The 19,807-nt window shown below is 42.2% G+C and overlaps 2 protein-coding genes across 2 annotated transcripts in view; one reads left to right on the top strand and one right to left on the bottom strand.

The window, feature by feature from the left end:
• Nucleotides 1-1,044: 1,044 nt before the first annotated feature.
• On the bottom strand, nucleotides 1,045-6,497 carry PGRMC1 (progesterone receptor membrane component 1). Its single transcript, XM_030272594.4, has 3 exons — nucleotides 6,083-6,497; nucleotides 4,120-4,275; nucleotides 1,045-2,998 (listed from the first exon to the last, which is right to left on the bottom strand). The coding sequence occupies exons 1-3, from the start codon at nucleotides 6,402-6,404 to the stop codon at nucleotides 2,898-2,900; spliced, it is 579 nt and encodes a 192-aa protein (XP_030128454.1). The 5' UTR covers nucleotides 6,405-6,497; the 3' UTR covers nucleotides 1,045-2,897.
• Nucleotides 6,498-10,102: 3,605 nt separating this feature from the next.
• Nucleotides 10,103-19,807, top strand: part of KIAA1210 (KIAA1210 ortholog) — a 51,985-nt gene continuing 42,280 nt past the window's right edge. The window contains exon 1 of the mRNA XM_030272585.4: nucleotides 10,103-10,379. Within this exon, the coding sequence (XP_030128445.4) occupies nucleotides 10,366-10,379 (14 nt within the window). The 5' untranslated portion in view covers nucleotides 10,103-10,365. The remainder of the gene's footprint in view (nucleotides 10,380-19,807) is intronic.

Raw genomic sequence — 19,807 nt, 5'->3', positions numbered from 1 at the left:
ATTATATAAAGCCCTTTTCTCTTAATGCAGGGTTTCCAAGCAATGCATAGAAAGCCTCACCTTTCATAAAACCCCTTATGCAATTTTCAACAGAAGCATTCAATACTGAACTTTTTTTTTGTTTAACTGAAACAGCAGGAAGTAAGAGCTAATAAAGGTGATTACAGGCAGGTGAAGTCCAGGTGAAAGAATATCTGAAATTAAAAAAGCAGTTAGCAGCATTAGTTGAAAATAAGATATGACTCAATTGTTTTGATTTGTCCTGAAGAAGATCTTTGTGACAGGTGTAGGACATGTCAGACGAGGGAGATTAGTGACATTCTCTGCATTTAATTGGTCATCATGACCTGCCTGGTGAATGTACAGCCTGATAAGCTGCCTGGCATGGTTCTTTTTGCACAGTCATTGCTGCCAGTCACTGTTGAACAGACTAAAAAAGAAGCTAAAACCCATCAATTTTCTTAAGCACTTTAGAAGGAAATAAAACCCATGCTTGCTGCTTTGTGAGGAGCTTTTGTGACATGCTTCTTTCACAAGAAATTCTGTTTTCCTTGAAAAAGTAACAGTCTTAACAAAGTGTCATACCTCCTCCCCAAGAAGTATTAACAATGAGCTTTGTCTTGTGTTAGCATCATTTTGTTACTATTTTTCTTTGTGATGCGTAATGTTCTGATGTACAGATTAATCCTTCAAACAGTCTTCAGTTCCTTGGAAAATGCTATGGAGTAACTTTAGAGTCAAGGGATTAGGTCTGGTAAGGATAGGTTACAGCCTTCCAAAGCTCCAGCTTTTGCGCAGTATTAACAATTACTTGGGGTTTTTTTTCTGCCTAACACTGTTTTTGCAATAGAGCATGTTCTCTATTTAATATTCTGTTAAACTTTTAGTAGCAAACTGCATTTACAATCATTCCCTTAGAACATATTTTACTCAATCTATGCATTGGATAATGTGACAGATCAGAGAAAGACAATATAAAATTTGAAACATTAGGGGATATAATATATAATATTTGGTTGCAGTAAATAAAAACAATCTCCACCATTATGTAAGAGTATTTTATTTTCTGCCTTAAACAAATAAAAGCACATTTCCAATTTGAGGTAAACCATTAGTAGTAGTTTGCAAAGAGTATAAACGTCTCTAAAAATAAAACAGCAACACAAAGGTCATGACAAGGTCTATGTGTGTCTCTAGACCTTCACCAGGTAGTTCATACAGTACCACTTTACACAACTCTGGCTCAAACAACCTTGCTCTTCATTGGAAGGCCCAGTGCAACCAAAAGAAAATCCCAGGACAGTGTTGGGACTGAGGGAGAGTCAGTTGCTCTCACCACAGATGGTCTCAGGCACTTTAATATGTTGTGTCAACTTGTTTATGAAAGCTGCTGTTCTGCAACACACTCTACTTCCAAACGCTTTTGCCTAGTTTATACCTTCCCACTCAGGACTCAGTTCATCATTTTGGACATGTTGCCAAATTGAAACAACCAGATAGCTGAGACAGAGAAATTAAACAGAGGGCGCTACAGCAGACAGGCACCCTGCATATTCTGCACTAGCAGAATCACCTGGACAAGAAACAAGTTTACAAGTGATCAGCAAATCATTAGTTATCTTGGAATTTGTAAGAAAGTCTTACAGAAGTGTTTTGGATGATGAACATTTTACATTTTTCCTTGGTCATATCCATTTACCCAGCCCTCTCAGGTAGGAGGCAGGTCACTTAGGAAAAAACCTAGTAATTAAGCATAGAGGTAAGCCAAGAGAGCAAATAAGTCAAAAGCAACTCAAAGGTCAAGTCCACAGGTATAGCACTGCTGGTTATGCATGAGATTGTGTCATTTCTTTTAATGGCAACATTCCAAACCAACAAAGGCCTCAATGCAGAAACAGCTTACACTGTTTTATTTTGTACAGGAAACTTATGTATGTTACGTTGACCAGTAATGTTTTTCTACTAGGTAAAGGTGCACATTCAAGAGCACTTGCTAATCATGCCACACCAGCAACTTCTTGTTTTTCAGGCCTAGGAATCAAGAGCAGCTGATCTCCCATGTTTAATATAATTCCATTAACATTCATAAGAGTGCTTTTTACTAAGAAGAAAATCAAATGAACAAATGAACAAGTCACACTCCATGATGTACCTTTAGGGATGCCTAGTTCTACTCATTATCTAAACTTCTGTTAGATGTGCTGTAGAAGTGAACAGAGGATATTAGTCTATGCAGAATTATGTATGTTGAATACATCAAGCATTCATCAGTCTTTATTAAATACTTAAAAGTGATTTAACCTCTCAAACATTCTTAATCTTTTTCAAAAGCAGTTTCTGTTTCATCTTTATGTTGCTAATGCAATGTCTTGAAAGCCAAATTATCTTACGTAATAATGAATTACACTGCACAACAAATGAGTATGATGCTTTGTGGACAAACAAAATATAGTCCCTTTTCTGAAGGAATTACAAACATGGGGCCAGATCCTGCAGAAGCTAACACAAAAGAAGATTTAGTGGTGTTTGTGTTGCATATGTGAAGTGAGTCATGTGCTTGTCTCCACAGTGATAGATCAGTAATGAAAAACTTGATTTTTACCTACTTTGCACTAAATGGTGATAGCAGAAAAACAGTCCTTTATTGCCAAAATTGCAGTTTACTTTTGCACAGACATTTGTCATGCATACTGCTTATTATGTGGGTTTAAAGGAAGACATAATAGACCTTCAGAAGCTTCCCACTGAATTTGAAAAGGAAATATTTGAAAAGAAACCATTCACTGTACCTCTGGACCTTTTGTAAGCCTGGCTGCTGCTGCACCTTGTGAAACAGAAGTGGAATGTTACAAATGATCCTTTATGTTTCAAAAACAGATTGCTCCTCACTGCAGTATCTACTCTTTCTTTGCATCCTGGGCATCTTTTTCGTCTTCATCAGAGTACACAGTGGGTTCCTCCCCCTCCTTCAGCAGCTTACCAACATGATGATACTTAACTGGGGAAAAAAAAAAATCCAAGTAATTTTTCTGTTTTAAAGAGACACTTTTTTAAACTCTTCTATTTTCTGAATGAAAGGATAGCTATATTTCAATAAAACAGCTCTGAGCAACTTGTTCCAAACACTGGGGGAAAGGAGAAAAGCTAAAATCAACTACTAACACTGTTGTAATCATGTGAAGTGAATGTAACTCTCATTTTATTGCCTAAACCAAAAGATGAATAAACACAAACTGAGGGACTCACACAGCCCAAAGAAACAGAATCCTGGATTAGATTATTTCTCTTGCCAATGTTAAAACCAAAGGCATTGTTAGATTATTTACATCTATTAAACGTGCACACATATGTGCACACACAGACACTACTTGGAAGGGGTTTTATTCTTTGTAATGTGCATTACAAATATTCAATAGGACAAAAGGGAGATAATTTCTCCCAAAGACAGAGATGGGTCTGCTATCTGATTATATGATTAAGCCTCTGATTTATTTTATATCTCCTTTGGAGCATGTAAAAATGCCAAGACATGTAAGGACTGAGAACTCTACTATGTTGCCTATCTGTCAACTTCAACAAAGCAAAAGAACCCCCTGATTACAGTTGTGTCAGATTAGCAATGTTGTTACAACAATTTAAAGCAACTATTTGACATATTTAATAAGAACACAATAATAAAGACAGTGGATTTCACTGTCAGTCCTGATGCTCAATACTTGTAAAGATAGGTTTTAACATTAGTTCAAGTCATATATTTGGTAGCATAGTTCTGGTTTCTGCTATAAGCTTGTTAGCATAATAAAACAGCTATTCAGTGTGGCATGATTAACAGTCTTAATTAAAACAGGAAAAGGGCCAAAATAGTAGGGGCACATCAGGTCAGGACTGAGATTTCTAATGACATGTGGAGAAAACTCCATTGTAGTTGGTTATAGTAAATCTTTCAACACTAGATTTATAAATAAAACACAATTTATTTCCGCTATACTAGTTATTGGTGTATGCAATTTCATCATTTTTATATACATATGATTGTTCCAGCTGGCTACAGCCTTTTAACTATTGCTTCCCCTATTACCAGTTAACTGCTTCTTTGTAAATAGGTTTAAAATGGCTTACAAGTGAATTGTGACTCCCAGTCCCTCAAGGTCTCTTGCTGTGTAGCGTTGAGATCGGAGAGGTCGTCATAAGTATCCCTCAGTGCCTCCTTATCCAGGCAGAAAGTGGCAAGACCTCGGGATGCATCTCTTCCAGCAAAAATCCCATACGGGCCCTCTTTAAAATAAAAACATAAGCAGCATTATTGCAGAGGTAATGGAAGTTATGTTATCTTCATGGATCACAGTCCCCAAACTAAAAGAGATGATGAGTTTCTACCCTGAGCCATGCATCAGGTGCCTCAAGTTTCTGAAATGCTTTAAAGTTTTTATTCTAATTGGTAATAAGAGAAAATAGAGGAAGAGGACAAGAAACAAAATAATGACTGAGGTTTGCTGAAACATCAGGACAATGAACCACACAACGATGCATGGCACATATAAGGATAAGGGTAGGGATAAGCATACAGACTGGGATGCACATCCTTAGAATAAGGAACAGAGGAAGGATTTCTATGTCTGAGGTGAAATGGAAGTTTTCTAATGGATACTCCTAACTTGAGATGAAAGGATGTCTTGACAGAAAATACAGTAGAGCTACTAGAAACTATCAAGTTGGAGGAAACATCTATTAAAACAAAACCCAAGATAAACTCAAATGATCAAAAAATTAAACTCACAGCAGATAAGAGACATCAAGATAAACTCTTGCTAAACTTAATTAATGATTAACTTGCTTGCATGACAAGCCAAAAATCGAGATACTACATGTTCAACTAGACAAAGTTCTTCTAAAAAGAGCTTAAAGAAGTTAGATGTGAACTCTGATTTTTGTAGAGCACATGCCAAAGAGCATGTAGAGCACTTCCAGAGTGTGCTTTTTCCTAAATTAATCAAAAGAATCTTACTTTTCCATTAAAATGAAAATCAAACTAGCCAGACATTGTGATGAACTATTCGTCAATTACCAATTCAGATGCAACAGGCAGCTTTTATTGCCATCAAGGAAGGCACCATCTAAAGCTCGGCCCTTATGTCAAGTGGGTTTTAGGTTGTGCAAATACGGAACTGCACATCGAACTCGCTGTACCTATCATCCTGACTGCTGCAGAATGCAAAGTTACAGCCTGGCTTCATCCAGTGACGGTCTTGTCTATGTTTGGCCCAAAAGTAGTAATTGATAACGCCTCCAAAAACATGGTTTCTCCTGCATTTTTCTCCTTGTCTCTTAAGTAGCACTGGCAGCTTGCTACTGCAGCTACCAGGCTGTCTGGACAGCTCAAGAGTGGTTATGCCAGGCAGATCCTGGTATAAATCAGCAAGCCTCAGTGAGGCGTTTAACAGGCAGCCTCTGATAAAAATAAAACCCCCTATCCTCGTGGAGGTGATAAAACTCTTTCACCTGGGTGCACATAGTCCTATCTACCTCATCCCTGGCTGCTCTACGAGCATATGTTATTCAATCTTTGCACATTTGAACTATGCTCCTGGTAGAACGCTGTTTTAATCTAAATTGTCAAGTGTTTAGTATAAATATTATGCAATAGAGTGATACCCACTAAAATGGAACGGAATGGTAACACTGAGAGAATGCTTCGCTCGTGCTGCCTGCCATCAGGCAAATGATGGCATCAATCCAGGCTGACAAAGCCGCCCAGCCCCTTATGGTACGTGTAGCCTGCCACACGTGGGAAAACACCGAGAATAAGGAAAGAACGTAAACCGGCAAAGCCGGAGTTTCCACAGCACCGGGGCCCGCCTGGAGCCCGGGCGGCAGCCGTCACCCTGCCCGCCGGCGCTGCAGGGGCGCAGCCAGCCCGGCGGCGAGCGCACCGAGCCCCCGCAGCCTCGCACCGGGACCAGGGCCGGGCCGGGGTCAGGCACGAGCGAGATCCCCGCCGAGCGAATCTCCGCTCCGGCAGCACCGGCCCCGGCCCGCCCCGCGCTCCCCGCCGGCTGGGCCCGGCCCGCACCGCCGCCCTCACCGGGCCCGTAGAACTTCCTGGCGCGGGTCACGTCGAAGACTTTGCCGTTGACGGCCATGAGGATGCGCGGGTCGCTGACGCCGTCGAAGGGCCGCAGCTGCTCCAGCGTGAAGTCGCGGCGCTTCATCTTGGGCAGCGGCGGCGGGTCCGCGTCGCCCGCGGGGGCGGCGGGCCGCTCGCCCCGCAGGATCTGGTAGAGCAGGAAGAGGCAGAGGCCCAGCAGGCTCAGGTTGAGCGGGGAGCCCACGATCTCCAGCAGCAGCCCGCCGCCCTCGCCCGCCGCCGCCTCCTCGCCGGCCACCGCCACCTCCTCGCGGGCCATGGCGCCGGACTGCGCGGCGGCTCCGCGGGCTCGGGGCGCGCAGCACGGAACGCTGCCGGCCCGGCGGGGCGGGCCGAGGGGCGGGCCGGGCCGACGGCGGTGCCGGGGCTGAGGCGCGGGGCGGGCGGAGGGCGGCGGCGGGGCTGAGAGGCGGGGCAGGCCGATGGCGGCGGCGGGGCCGAGGGGCGGGGCGGGCCGAGGGGCGGTGGCGGGGCTGAGGCGCGGGGCGGGCCGAGGGCGGCGGCGGGGCTGAGGGGCGGGCGCGGCCGCCGGCGCTAGGGGGCGGTGCGGCACCGGCCGTGCCCGCGGCTCTCCGGGCCGCGTCAGGCCGGGCCGCTGCGGCGGCGCTCGGTTCCACAGAAATTCCGGAAAAAATAACCTCGGGGCGGTGTTAGACCCGTGTCGGGACTGCCGCGATGGGCTGTGCGAGCCACCCTGCGGGATGGATGGAGGTGGAGCCAGGCTCAGCTCCGCGGTGACAAGCGCTGAGACAAGGGGCAGCGGGCAGGAACTGATGCGCTGGAAGTTCCACCTGAACATGAGGAAGAACTTCTTTACCGTGCAGTGGAACACAATGGAGCTGATTGTCCTGGGAGTTCGGGGAGTGTCCCTCACTGCTGAGATTCGAGAAGCGTCTGGATGCAATCCTGTGTCTCGGGCTGACCTGAGCAGGGAGGCTGGACCCGGGGACCCGCTGGTCCCTTCCAGCCTGACCCGTTCTGTGATGCCCTACACTCGCTCCACCTGTGCTAGTGCACATCCTCACTTTCTTGGCAAGGCAGTGACTTTTCCAAGTTCTCTAGAAATGCTGTCAAACTTAACATAGAAGAAAAGGAAAGAAATTACCAAACTTCTGGGTTTTTCTCATTCAGGTGTTACCTCCAGGCCCCACAAAACTAGAGAAGCAGCAACCACGATGTACTAATATAACATGGAAATAAAAAATAGTTCTGCCACAGAGTTCTGTATTCCATGTTTCTTTGCAGTGGAGGCTTTGGTGAATTAAAACTTAAGCTGAAGGAAACACTAACTCGGGTGTATCTACTTGGTATGGTGTTCATATGGTGGAGCAAATGGAGCCCCAAAAGAGGTACAATACAACTGGTGACTCTGCTTCTCTGTATCAAGTGTGAGAAAGCACAAAGTGATGCTTTGGGTCTGAGTAGTCGCCTGTGCAAATTGTGTCCTTCAAAAAGAACACAAATCAGTGCCCTGCCAGAATATCATCGTTCTCTCTACACGAGTCAGTACCTCAGGGTACACGTAGAGAAGAAATGCAGTGTACCAGCCTTGATCATAGAATCATTAAGGCTGGAAAAGATCACTGAGATCACCAAGTCCAAGCGTTAACCTGATCTCACATGACAGCTTGGCAGATGGTTCATACTGCTGCTTCAGGGGAAACAGGCAGCTTTTACTGACCTAGCCCTGGGACATGTAGTTACAGAAAACCGCAAGAAGTGTATTTCATTTACTTTCTAATCCTCAGTGTTAGGAATATTTTTTAACTCTTTGGGTCACTGCAGATATGACTTTGAGTGCTAGGATGTTTAGACACGTTGGCTCTAGCAAGGGAGGGTGTTTGGTTCCACCTGCTGTCCCCTTTGGGAAGCTCCTTGTTTTGTGGATCAGCACTGGAACTTGATCTCTCCTGTCATATATGCACTGACTTTTGCTTCCATCTGAGATTTGTACTTGTTAATAAAATAGCTCTGCATTTTGACCCTATTTCAGATACTAGAGAAATCTCTGAAACTTCAGAATTATTCAAACTGTATTACCTAGTTAATTCTGCTCAGTGTAGACATGACACTGTTAAACTTCATTGTGTTGATATTATGTTGTAGAAGAATAGATGCAGAAAAAAACCAGGAGAAATTTGCAGGGATATTTTACATTTTTTTCAACAGCGAGGAAAAAACCCCAAGACTCCAAAACAACCCCAACCCTGAATCTGGCCTTGAACCAGATGCTAAGACAGGGAAAAGAAGCTCTGTTTATGCCTAATATCCAAGAGAAACTATTCAAGAACAGTTCATTCTTAGATTAAGAACGGCCAGGAAACCTTGCCAAGATTGATAGAATCTCAAGTAATTTGCCATGCGAGCACTGGTACTGGAAGTTACAGCGGCCCAACTTTTCAGCTCTTTATAAAAAAAAATCATATACCTTAGAGTGCATCTTAAGCAAAAAATAAGAACAGATATTTAGAGATAAAAGGGTATGAATAAAATTATAATACATCAGTTGGAAACACCTAAATTCATGAACCTTTTGTTATACATTTCCCTCTAGCAAGCCTACTTGGCAATTCCTTTAAACAGGTTCTAGTCAGAGAGGAGTTGGCCCCAGGTCTAGTTAAACACCACTGGCATTAGCTGTGCTCCCACACAGGTTTTCCTCTCCATTCTGTAGACAATAATAGCTTTTTCCTTTAAACTATTCTGCTTGCATCTATGAGATGGGTTGATAGCCTCCAACACAGTGTTCTAGTATAATACTCTCTTCTTATTAATTGAAGAAAACACTGGAACTCTGACAACTTTCATGTCCTTGCAAGTCGGGATAGTTCAGTCGGTTTTAAAATGCTCCTACTTTTATTTTTTAATAAGCAGCATTGATCTGTTAGAGATGAAGAAAAATTAGCTCTGTTACCTCATCATTCTTCTTACTGTGCTATTTCCCCTTTGTATCTTGTCTGGTAAATTTAATGCATCTTTTAGAGAAAATTTAATGATTCTAAACAAAGTGTGCTTTGCCTGGGTTCCCCATGATTCTATTGTTGCCATGTGGTTTATACAATGCCCTCAATGGGAAAATTTTTCAGACCCTCAAAGTCATCCCACAGCCTGAACAATGTCACCTGAATCATGTCGGTGAGAGGATGCCTCTCTCTGTGCCTTGAGCCCTGCAGGTAATGTGCTGAGTGCTGACTTAGGCCAAGCTGAATGTTTTCCCTGAGACATCGTGTCTCAGGAGCTGAGCCCCAAAAACTGTCACTGCCATCACATGAAGCTGAGTCAGGGAAGGCTTAGGTTAGATACCAGGAAAAGGTTTTTCAACCAGAGAGTGTTTGGGCACTGGAACAGGCTCTCCAAGGACGCGATTACAGGACCAAGCCTCTCTGAGCTCAGGGAGTGTTTGGGTAATGCTCCCAGGCACATGATGTGATTATTGGGGTGTCTTGTGCAGGGATGATCTGATGGGCCCCTTCCAACTCAGCATATCCTGTGATTCTATGCTCACGCCACGGTTGTGCCTTCACAGCTGAGCTGTCACAGGTTTCTCAGGCTGGACTCTGTACGATTCCACGGACAACAAACCAGTAGGAAGCCTTGGAGGCAGCCGGGACTTCCCAGGCCACAATGGCTTGAGAAAGAGACAAAATTCCTTCAATGTCAAAGGCGAAGCGTTTTGTGGAAGGTGCTCTCCCAGCCACGCGCTGGCTCCGGGCAGAGGCGGCGTGTCCCGGTGGCTGGGCCGCGCTCCCGTGGGCTCTGCCCGCCCGGGTGTGTGTGTGTGTGTGTGTGTCTGTGTGTGTCTGTGTCTGTCTGTGTGTCTGTGTGTGTGTCTGTGTGTGCGTCTGTGTCTGTGTGTGTCTGTGTGTCTGTCTGTGTCTGTGTGCGCTGCCGCGGGAGGCGGGGCCGTGCCCGGTGCCCGGTGCCCGTGGGCGGCCGCGGGCGGGGCGGTCACCGGGCCGGGCGGGGCGGTCACCGGGACGGGCACGGCCCCGCTGCCGGCCCGGGAGAGGCTCAGCCCGGCCGGTCCGGCAGCCCCGTGCCCACGGGGAGCCCCGGCCGGCGGCGGGGCTGCGGTGAGCCCGGCGGGCTCCCGGCGGAGGCGCTCCCGGTTCCAGCGCTGTATTCTCGGCTCCCTACGGCGGCGAACGCAGAGGCTACACGGGCATCCCCATCCCGAGCTTACAGACTTGCAGTCTTCCAGTGTCGGACCTCTACGTTTTATGCTCCAAATCAGGTTTTTAACCTATGTTAGGTAGCTGGAGTTAAGTAGCTGGTTGTTAAGATGAACTGGACTTTATTTTGACTCTTAGGTCGTTAGTGGAATTGCTGGAATCGGTGGCTGTCTCCCAGGTGTGAGTCTTAGCGGTGGTGTGGGGGACCGGGAGAATCCCTGTGATCTCAGAGCTTCTGTGCAGGAGTGATGTGAGAGGGGCTGTAGGGTCTCGTAAAGGGTCAGACCCATAAAGTGCTGTAGAATGAAAATACATAGTGTCATTTCTTTCATGATTATTTAGCTGATACACGTAATTGCTCGATCTTAACAAACAGCTGTATGCAGGAATAAAGCCTTAATCGCATTACAACTTTGATGAATTTTCCATGATAACTGCGCTTGTACAAGTCAGAGTGGCTCATGTCAGGGCAAGTGCTTTCACCCAGGTGACAAACTGCAGACAGGTTACGAGCATAAAATATCCAAGAACCCTGGCAAACCACCTTCAGTCTTTTCCATTTTCTAGTTCAACTCCTTTTTTGAAACGCCATTCAAAGTGACCCTTTTCCCTTCCAGCCCTTGTGCTGTCCTTACACCAGATCCTGTGGAGAGCTGTCGGAGCGGACTTCTCTGCCCAGAGCTGTGTACTGAGCAGAGCTTGTCTGATGCACGTGTGCATGGGGTCTCACTCATTTCAGACCTAGTGTAGCAGACTGGAGAAATTTAGAGTTAGCCTAGTACACACACATTCTGATCCACTTGGGATTACCGTCACTGTGGATCTCTTACACTTCATGCTGTCTTTCTGGTATTTGACAGAAACTGAAAGCAGTTACAGGTAACTTGAAGTGTACTGTTTGAAACCTTTAAAACAGAAAGGCAAGCTTGGCGCCCTTATCTTTTATTAACAGCTTAATGAATGTGAGATTTCTTTTTCTTTCACACAGTAGAATAGATGATAATTAGGACTCCAATACCTTTGCAGAACCATTGTAAGATAGGAAATGCAAATATATATTTGTCTTGCTGCTATACAATAAATACAATGAAAACTTAATCCAGCAATTTCATAGGCATGGAATAAATTTTTGCACTGCTTGCTCAGTTGGTTCTTTATAGTTTGGACCTCTAGCTCTATGATACATGGACCAGTACATTGCTAATGGTTCACGCCAACTACTGAAGAATATTGTACCAGAAAATTTATGTTGAGTTAGTGAAATTGCTCATCTGTTTCCAAAGCATGTCAGTAGATCTCTTATCATAAGTAGATGACTTATGAAGAGCACACTACATAAAAGCAGCTACACTTCTCCAGTGAGGTTTGCAAGGATTCCAGAACTGTCCAGTTCAATGTAGAATTTTGGTCCATATCTGCAAAATTAAAAGTTGACTTGGTTCTAACTATAGTATAAGAAAGTGCAAAGCACTTCTGACCTTGGACCTGACCTGACTTGAGTCAAGTTTAGAATATATTTAGATATTTAGGGGATTTATTTATGTATATAAATGCCTTTTCTAATATGCAAACCCAAATTACTTGGATGCTATATGTACAAAAAAATAAATCCCTCAATTTTTTTCAGGTCAGTGAGAGTTGAAAAGCTTTTCCACGTAAGCTGTTTGCATGTGATTCTGTCAAAGATTTGATAGAAGTTTTCAGAAAATGACATGTCAGATTCCTGGATTGACCATGGAGATGGAGACATGCCTAATGCAGATTTGATATTCAAAATCTTTGTCCTTTGGAACCCACAGTACAGGGTTTTTGACTGTATTCAGACATTTGGGAAGTAGATCCTCTTTTAGGCTTCTTTTTAGTTTTTCTGGGAGCAGTTAAGTGCAGACAACTATCAAAAGTTAAATTTTATCACTTAGGAAGTGAAACTTAAGAAGTTTTACTGGCATTGGTTTCTGTTTCAAAGTTAATATTTTTCCACTTGTAATGGTTCTTAACTTGCCGGTCAGGGAATTTACTTCAGACAAATGCACAGCTATGTTTTCTTTCTCCAGAAGACGATGTACAGCAGTCAGAGAATAAATAAGAAGTTGTACTTGGTCCAAAGACTTGCTCAATACAGGCCCATTTATTTAAATCCTAAATACATTTATGTAGTGATCCGTGGGTACTTATAATATTTCACAAGAAAGCAGTAGCTGCAAGTGCAAATACTGGAATCTTGCATAAGCATTAAGAAAAGGGCCAAGATGTTACTCAGTTTTGAACAGCTGTGAAAATGGGTACTCAGGGAACAATAATCTGTGTGTGTGTGTGAGTCTGATACATTTAATACAAACAAACACATCTTTAGTTGTTCCTGTTTAATACCTGCTAAAATCCTCTATGGCTTTGACCAGAATGTTTCCTGTATCTGATACTGCTGAAGTGTGTTATTCATTCATAGGTATTCATTGATTTATATGAGGTCTCGCTATATATAAATGAAAAGAAAGTACACACAATATATTAAACTGGGAAGCTGATTTTTTTTTTTCTGCTGAGGATTTTCAGTAATCCTTATGTTTGTGCTGTGACAGTGTGCGTGGTGTGGCTGGTCTCAATATCTTTAGTTATGTAACATAAACATCAAGCTGTGCTGTAAGTCAAACAGGGGACAAAGCAGTGTGACTGCAGCCTCTGTGGTACATCAGTCTGCAAGCTGACTGCTATGATCTGAGGAGTTGAATTTAGTGGAAAGGCTGTCATTGATTTTAATGAGCTCTGAAAATGGCCCAAACTCAGGAATCGGTGGCTTGGTTTTATTGGAGTGGCACCAGCATCGTGTTGAGTCATGTGTGCACAGATACATAGACATCCTCTTAAAGTTTAAAAGGAGTGCCAATGCCACAAGCAGAGATGCCATTTGTATTTCATCATTTTCTTCTAAAAGAATTCAAACACATTGCATGAGATTTTGGTACTTGAACTGGGTTAGGTGGAAATGCAGTTCTCATCTTTCCCTCAGAGGAGTTTCTATGCCAGTTCTTCTGTCTAAGTTCAATCTATTGTGCAGTTTAAACATAAATAGATTTCTCCCCATTTGGAGAGGTTTATCTCCGTGTCTTCAGCTGACAGCTTCTATGTGCAATGGGAAGGAGTGTGACAGGTTAGAACTTGACACCACCTCTTTGGTGAGCAGCAGACACTCGCTGATGTTATTAACAAGGATTGTTTCAACTGCTGCTCATCCCTGACTCCTGCTGACTATTGCAGTTCTCCCCCAAAATCTTGTAATAGCTCACACAGCCAAGTGATCATCCAGGGCTCTGAACATTATTCTGAGTAACCAAAAGTGTAGCAAAACTGGCAAAATACATCTCCAGTCACAAAGCTTGAAAGCAGGATCTTTAATGATTCAGAAACTCCAAATGAGGAGAACACCAGATATTATTTACAATATGCCCACTTGTTTAAGCTGTCTCCTAGTTTAGATGACTCAAAAATGCTGAATTTGGAGTGGCTGCACTATTCTAAGCTCTTAAAACTGCAGGAAGCAATGAGGATCTCACTTGTTGATGAAATTGCTTCTTAAAAGCCTGTGGGGGGAAATGGAGCTTAGTGTGCATACTCATTTTACTTAAAACTTTGACACCCACTTTGGGGCTAACCTCAGCAAAATGGCATGTCAAGGAATCACATAGCCCATCCTGGCATTCACTGCCATTCTTTTCATCTGCTGTTCCACTAGTTTTTCTTTCTGCTGAACATGCATTTCTTAGAATTAACTGATATTTGCCCATAAAAAAAGGCTGCCATCATTCATAGAAGTCTGTCAAATATTATTGGTACAATTTGCAGCAAATCACATTAAAGTGCCTTGTGATCAAATGTGTCCTTTCTTTTCTCCCAGTTAATGCTTCATGAGATCATTTTTGCATACCACTAGGTTCAGTGGGAAGAGTATTTGCCAGCAAACAGAGGGTTAATGCTGCTGTATTTGGCTGGTTCTTTGCCAGTCTGCTCTTTTCAGTGCCAAGACTTTTTTTTTTTTTTTTTTTTGTGATTTTTTTTCCTTTTTAAAATATATGTAGCTTAGTAGAGTTGAGCTGCAGCCCTTACCAGGCAATATGGGGACATTTGTGTCTCCCTGAATCCTGATGTCTGGCAAATTGACTGACCTTTTTTCCCAATTCTGTCACTCACTGCACATGGCTGCAGCCAGGTAAGAGAGATGTAAGGCTTTTCCTCACAATGTCAGGATAAATTTTAACCCATTGTTCAAGAAGCTATTTGTATTTTCCTAAGCACTAGTAATGACTGGAGGGGGAAGTTTTGGAGGGGATGCATTCTCTGATCCTGTTGTCTCTCCAAGGGTGTCAGGATTTCTGAGCTCTCCTGAATTTACCCTGTTTTTTTATATTTATTATATTATGATTTCATTATCTCAGGAGGAGGAAGTAAAAGGACAAGTGAAAGCAGTAGGCTGTGTGGTTTGCTTGACATTTGAGAAATGATCCAATAGCTTCTCTATAAATTTAAACTATAGACCTATAGTGTAACTTCCCAGAAACCTGTTAGGAGCAGGGAGCGTTTATGAATGGTGCTTGTTTGATTTTCTTGCTTTTTCCATCTATATGTTATGTTTGAGTCTTCCTTCAAATGATTTAACGTGTCATAGAGGACTTCTAGATTTATTTAATGGACTCCTTAAATCTGAGTTTTAAAAGGCAGAGATGTCAACACAATGTTATAGAGAATGAGGCATAGAAAACCTCCTGTGCATTAGCAGACTAAACTTGGCTGAAGAGGCCATTTCAGAATTGCCTTGTGTCCAATAGTAATGAAAGTTTTTCCAAAACCTTTTGTTCCTTGTTCGTAGATAGATTAAGGAAGACCTTATTTACAGATGTATAAAGCTTTAAGTTTTAAAAGATTTTTGTACTTTGAAAGAGACATAGCATGCAGCACATCAAAGTAAATTTCAAAACCACAATGCAACCTGTTTGTGGGGTCTTAAGTGCTCAAGAGAGTACAGTGAGCAGAAGAACATGAAAGTGTTTATACACCTGTTGTTAACGACCAGAATGTACTTCTTTGAGCATTTTTAGTGCTTATTTTCTTTTTGGAATCTATCATCTGTACAATAACACAATGTTGCTACTGAAGACTATGTGCTGACTGAGGAGTGAATTTAATGAGCTGAACTCCAAAAGCTGTGGGTTCTGCAATAATTAAAAGTGATATCTTATTGTATAAGAAAATACATTAAAATGTTAAGGTTCTTGCAATAAATCAGCTTAAAGGAAGAAATCTGAGCCAAAGAAAGACTATAATTTATCTCAGTTCTTCCCTTAGTTGATTTGTCAAGCTTCTAGGCTATGCAAAAGGTTTTATATGATCTTTTTAATTCATATCAATGTAAGAGCATGTGAAGTAGAGGAAAGAGGAAAGAAATGAGCAAACCAGCCATAATTATTGTGACGAGTCTGAAGAAACTGTGTTTGTATCAGTATTATTACAACTTTTGTGGATTGGATAGAGGAAAAAAAGTAATACAAACAATTTACTTGCTCTGATTCTGATTCTTCTGCTCTATTGGTCCTCAAACTATAGCCATTGCATCTTCTCTTCATTCTGTAGTTTTAAGATGGTTTAAAATGTTGTAGGGTGTGACTTAGATTTTATTGTACCCTATATTACTCAGCATCAGCACAATCATGAGTCCTCATTCCTGCAAAGGAAGCATATTGCAGATTTTGAACAGGTTTTCATTTTGGTGGAATGGATGTTACATTTGTGTGGTGTATGGAGCTCATCAGAGATAAGGTATTTGCTGGTTTTGTAGTGGATTCTGATCTAAATAAAAGCTTAATCATGTCACCACTAATACCATTTTAACTGGTGACCAGTAGTAATTCTGCAACAGTCAGTGGCATTTCCTTTAGATGGTTTTGACTAACATGCCTTTGTTAGTTGTTGTTTCTCACCACAACTATGTGGTGAGAAAACTTTGCACAGGCCAAGGAAATGATCTGAAAGTCTTATTATTGTTTAGCATTTGAACATGGTTGTATTTGCCTTTGTGAAAAATTAAATCTCTGTTTTCTGTGGTGAGGAAATATTACAGTATCAGTTTCGTAATCAGGAAAGCACTGCAAATCCATCCTGTTAAGTTAGCTCATAAATCTTCAGTGGCTTTTAAATCCTATCTAGTCTTACGTACATTAAATATAATCAGTCCCCAATAGAAGGAGGGCTTGCTTAGTATTCCCATGACCAAAGGGAAGCTCTCAGAGTGCAGAACAAGCAGAATTAATATTTGGGCTTCACAGTAGCTTATCTCCAGGCAATATATAGAGTCCCTTGAGGACTCAATTAGTATCATGCCAGGAAGTATCAGTTGTATTGGCCTTTGTTATATCCTTTCTGTGTTATATCCTATCATTCTGTGTTATATCCAAAGCAATTGTTTCATGAGAAAAGCTGAGTTTGTGTTCATGGGTGAGTGTTGATAAAATCTGTAGAAAGGGTAGGTGACTTTTCAGCTCCATGGTGCATGGTGACAACTGCTCCAGTTTTTGTTTGGACCTCCAATGTTGGCTGCATGAGTACCTGGTTGGAAGGATCCACTTGGTAGCAAAGATGATTTAACACTTGATGCCAATACCAGTGGGTCTCAGGTGTGTCCTGATTAGAGATTAGCTATAGGGCTGGAGTGGTGAGGCTGAGAGTGGCATTTAATCTAGGAAAGCTGTAGGTGTTCCCTGAACTCCATGGTAAAGCAGAAAGATACTACAACAATGGACTTAAGTTTGACACGGCTTTTAACTGCAGCTTTTTTGGCTGCCACTGATCCCAGGATGATAGACACACCCATCAGCAAATAGCTAAAGTGTGTGCCAGGCTCTGTGGCTGGGAAAGACCAAGCAGAGATTCAGTTTAAACATCTGATGATGTGACTTAATGACACAGAATTGTGGTTTATTCAACAGTTTTAGGTAAAATTCTTCTGCAATTAGCTTATTTCCTGCCTCTGGGTATATATATTAGATATTTCCCCTTCCCACTACTGTGGGAACAGCGCCAGCATATTTGAGAGACAATTGAGAGCACACTGGGATATTTAAAGATTGCCAGAACTTGTCTGAGTAATGTGTTAGGCTGCTGTGTAAGGACTCTGATGTGCTATGTGTCTACTCTGGTGAAATTGGCCCAGTATGAGGGATTTTTTATGTGATGATTTTAAAACTCTTGACATGCGAGGTCAAACCGTGTTGTGCAGTCACTGATTTCTAATTTAACTCAGCATTTTGATGCCAGTATTCCTGTATGAGTTCCCATGGCTGAAGACTGGCTAGTGAACTTAAAATTATCTTGGATATTTATAGGGTGTCTATTCTTGTAGGGTCTTTCTGGCTGTCCTTATTGAGCAAGGAAGCATGGGAGAAGGCTCTAAAATACAGTTTCAGTCACCAGGAATTTTGAGTTCAGTTGCAGTTTATGGATTCTGGAGCAGTCACTGAATTACTCATCCTCAGTTCTCCCCTCTGTATCTGCAGTATGGAATAATACATTCTGTACAGAGGGGCACCGGTCTGATATCTCACAGATATCAAGTGGTAGGAATAAATTTATTGTTACTCAACATTTTCACTTGTTTTGCTGACTGGGGAATGAAGTAGGTACTGTATTCATGCCTTTATACAGAGGAAAGATAACAGAAAACACCATATTACCATTGTATACGCATTTGAGTTAAATGTCAAGAGTATGCAGTTCTGAGTTTTATTTTTCTGTTTATTTCTCTTGGAGAAATAAAGCCTGCAGGCAGGACATTCTGGGATTTCCCTGCCTTTCTCTGAAGGTTAATGGTCACCTTATCTTTAACCTTGTGTTTGCAGGCATTGGAGTCAGACAGCCTTTTCCCCAGAGCTGTGCTTCCGTGCTTTCCTGTATTATTGCTCCTGTCGACAGCGCTGAGATGGTATCAGAGACGACCTTTGCTTTTGAAGTTTAATTTCAGTTGCAGCTGGAATCCAGGATGTTGATGGTTTTAGGAATATTATTCCAGATGTGCGAGTCCCTGGTTCTCCTCTTGCTTATACCTGTACAAACAAATCAGAAGTAACTCTGTTGGAGAGGTGGGCCTACATTAGTGTCCGTGGGAAGTCATTAAACCTGATTGCTGCTCACAGCACAGGCATTAGTGACAGCCTTGGTCTGATCTGTCTCCAAGGGGCTTGGTGAGAGTGTGTGAAGGACATTAACTGGATCTATCCCTAGAGAGGAATTCGGGAAGAGTGGCTCGTAGAAAACCCAATTCATTATTCAAATCATCTCAGGATATTTGTTTAGACTCAGTAACTGTTACCTCTGATGTTCCACACTCAGACCAGGCACTGGTCCATGTGCCTTTAGCTACATACTGTGTTCTCACATTTCTTTCCAGATGGTCTTGTGTGTTGGTGCCTGCCTGGACACCGAGAAGGAAAAGTTCTGTTGTTGGAACTTAATATTCTCTAGCATGGTATTTTCTTAAGTCAGAATGTGCAGAAATAGAGCTCCTTTGTTCAACTTCTGCACTAACCCCACCAGGACAAAAGAACCACAGTTTTCCAGAATATAAAATATTGACCATGCTAGTATTTTCACAGGAAATACCAGCTTTTCCACTGTGTAAAAAATAATCTGTTTTTCATTTAGATTCTTTAAAATCTTAGATTTTAGATTTTTGGTCCTGGATGAAAAAAGCAAAGATATGAGAGGCAGCACATCCTGGTCTGCATATACAGGGATGCTGTTACTTTTCTAAAAATAAATTACATATTTATATGCAAATAAATCCTTGTCTATTGTAAAATGTCAAACAAGCAATTCTATCTCTGGATCTGTATTATTTGTTAGGCAATTTATATTTCCTGTCACTGAAGTCTGAGGTTGCATCTGTGATCCTGTTGCAAATCTAGGGGAAATTACCTTTTGAATGACACATGGCCTGACCTTCATCTCCAGTTAATCCAGGAAGAGTTCACATTTGGCTGGGGGGACATAAAGGATAGATTTAGAGTGCCAGTATTTTTCTGGCCATATTTTAGAATTCAGTGATGCACTGGATATCATATACCAAAGTTTTTCTTCACTTTCTTAGAGGAGAAGACAGTGTGTTTGTGATAAACTGCAAGAAACAATGAAGACTTAAAATTACCAAACACTGGAATCAGAGATTAAATTATTCTTATTACTGAAGGAGAGTGCAGGAAGTCCCTCTAACAGGGAATGACAACAACAAAAATCCCCCAAATCCCATACATTGTACACAAAGTGTGAAAACACACATCATTAAAGCAGCATAGAGTAATTAGACTCCAGAGCAAATATCATGGCAAATTCTTCTGGCATGAAATATTTATTTGTACATATGTAAATATACGCATTAATAAAAACATGAAATAGTGCATATTTTGATGTGTTTGACTATACTCTCTACTTTCAGTTTCAGAGATAGGCT

The sequence above is a fragment of the Taeniopygia guttata genome, chromosome 4A (genome assembly GCF_048771995.1).
Source record: "Taeniopygia guttata chromosome 4A, bTaeGut7.mat, whole genome shotgun sequence".
Lineage (NCBI taxonomy): Eukaryota > Metazoa > Chordata > Aves > Passeriformes > Estrildidae > Taeniopygia > Taeniopygia guttata.
Note: the sequence above shows the minus strand (reverse complement) of the source record. Positions and strands in the feature narration are given on the sequence as shown.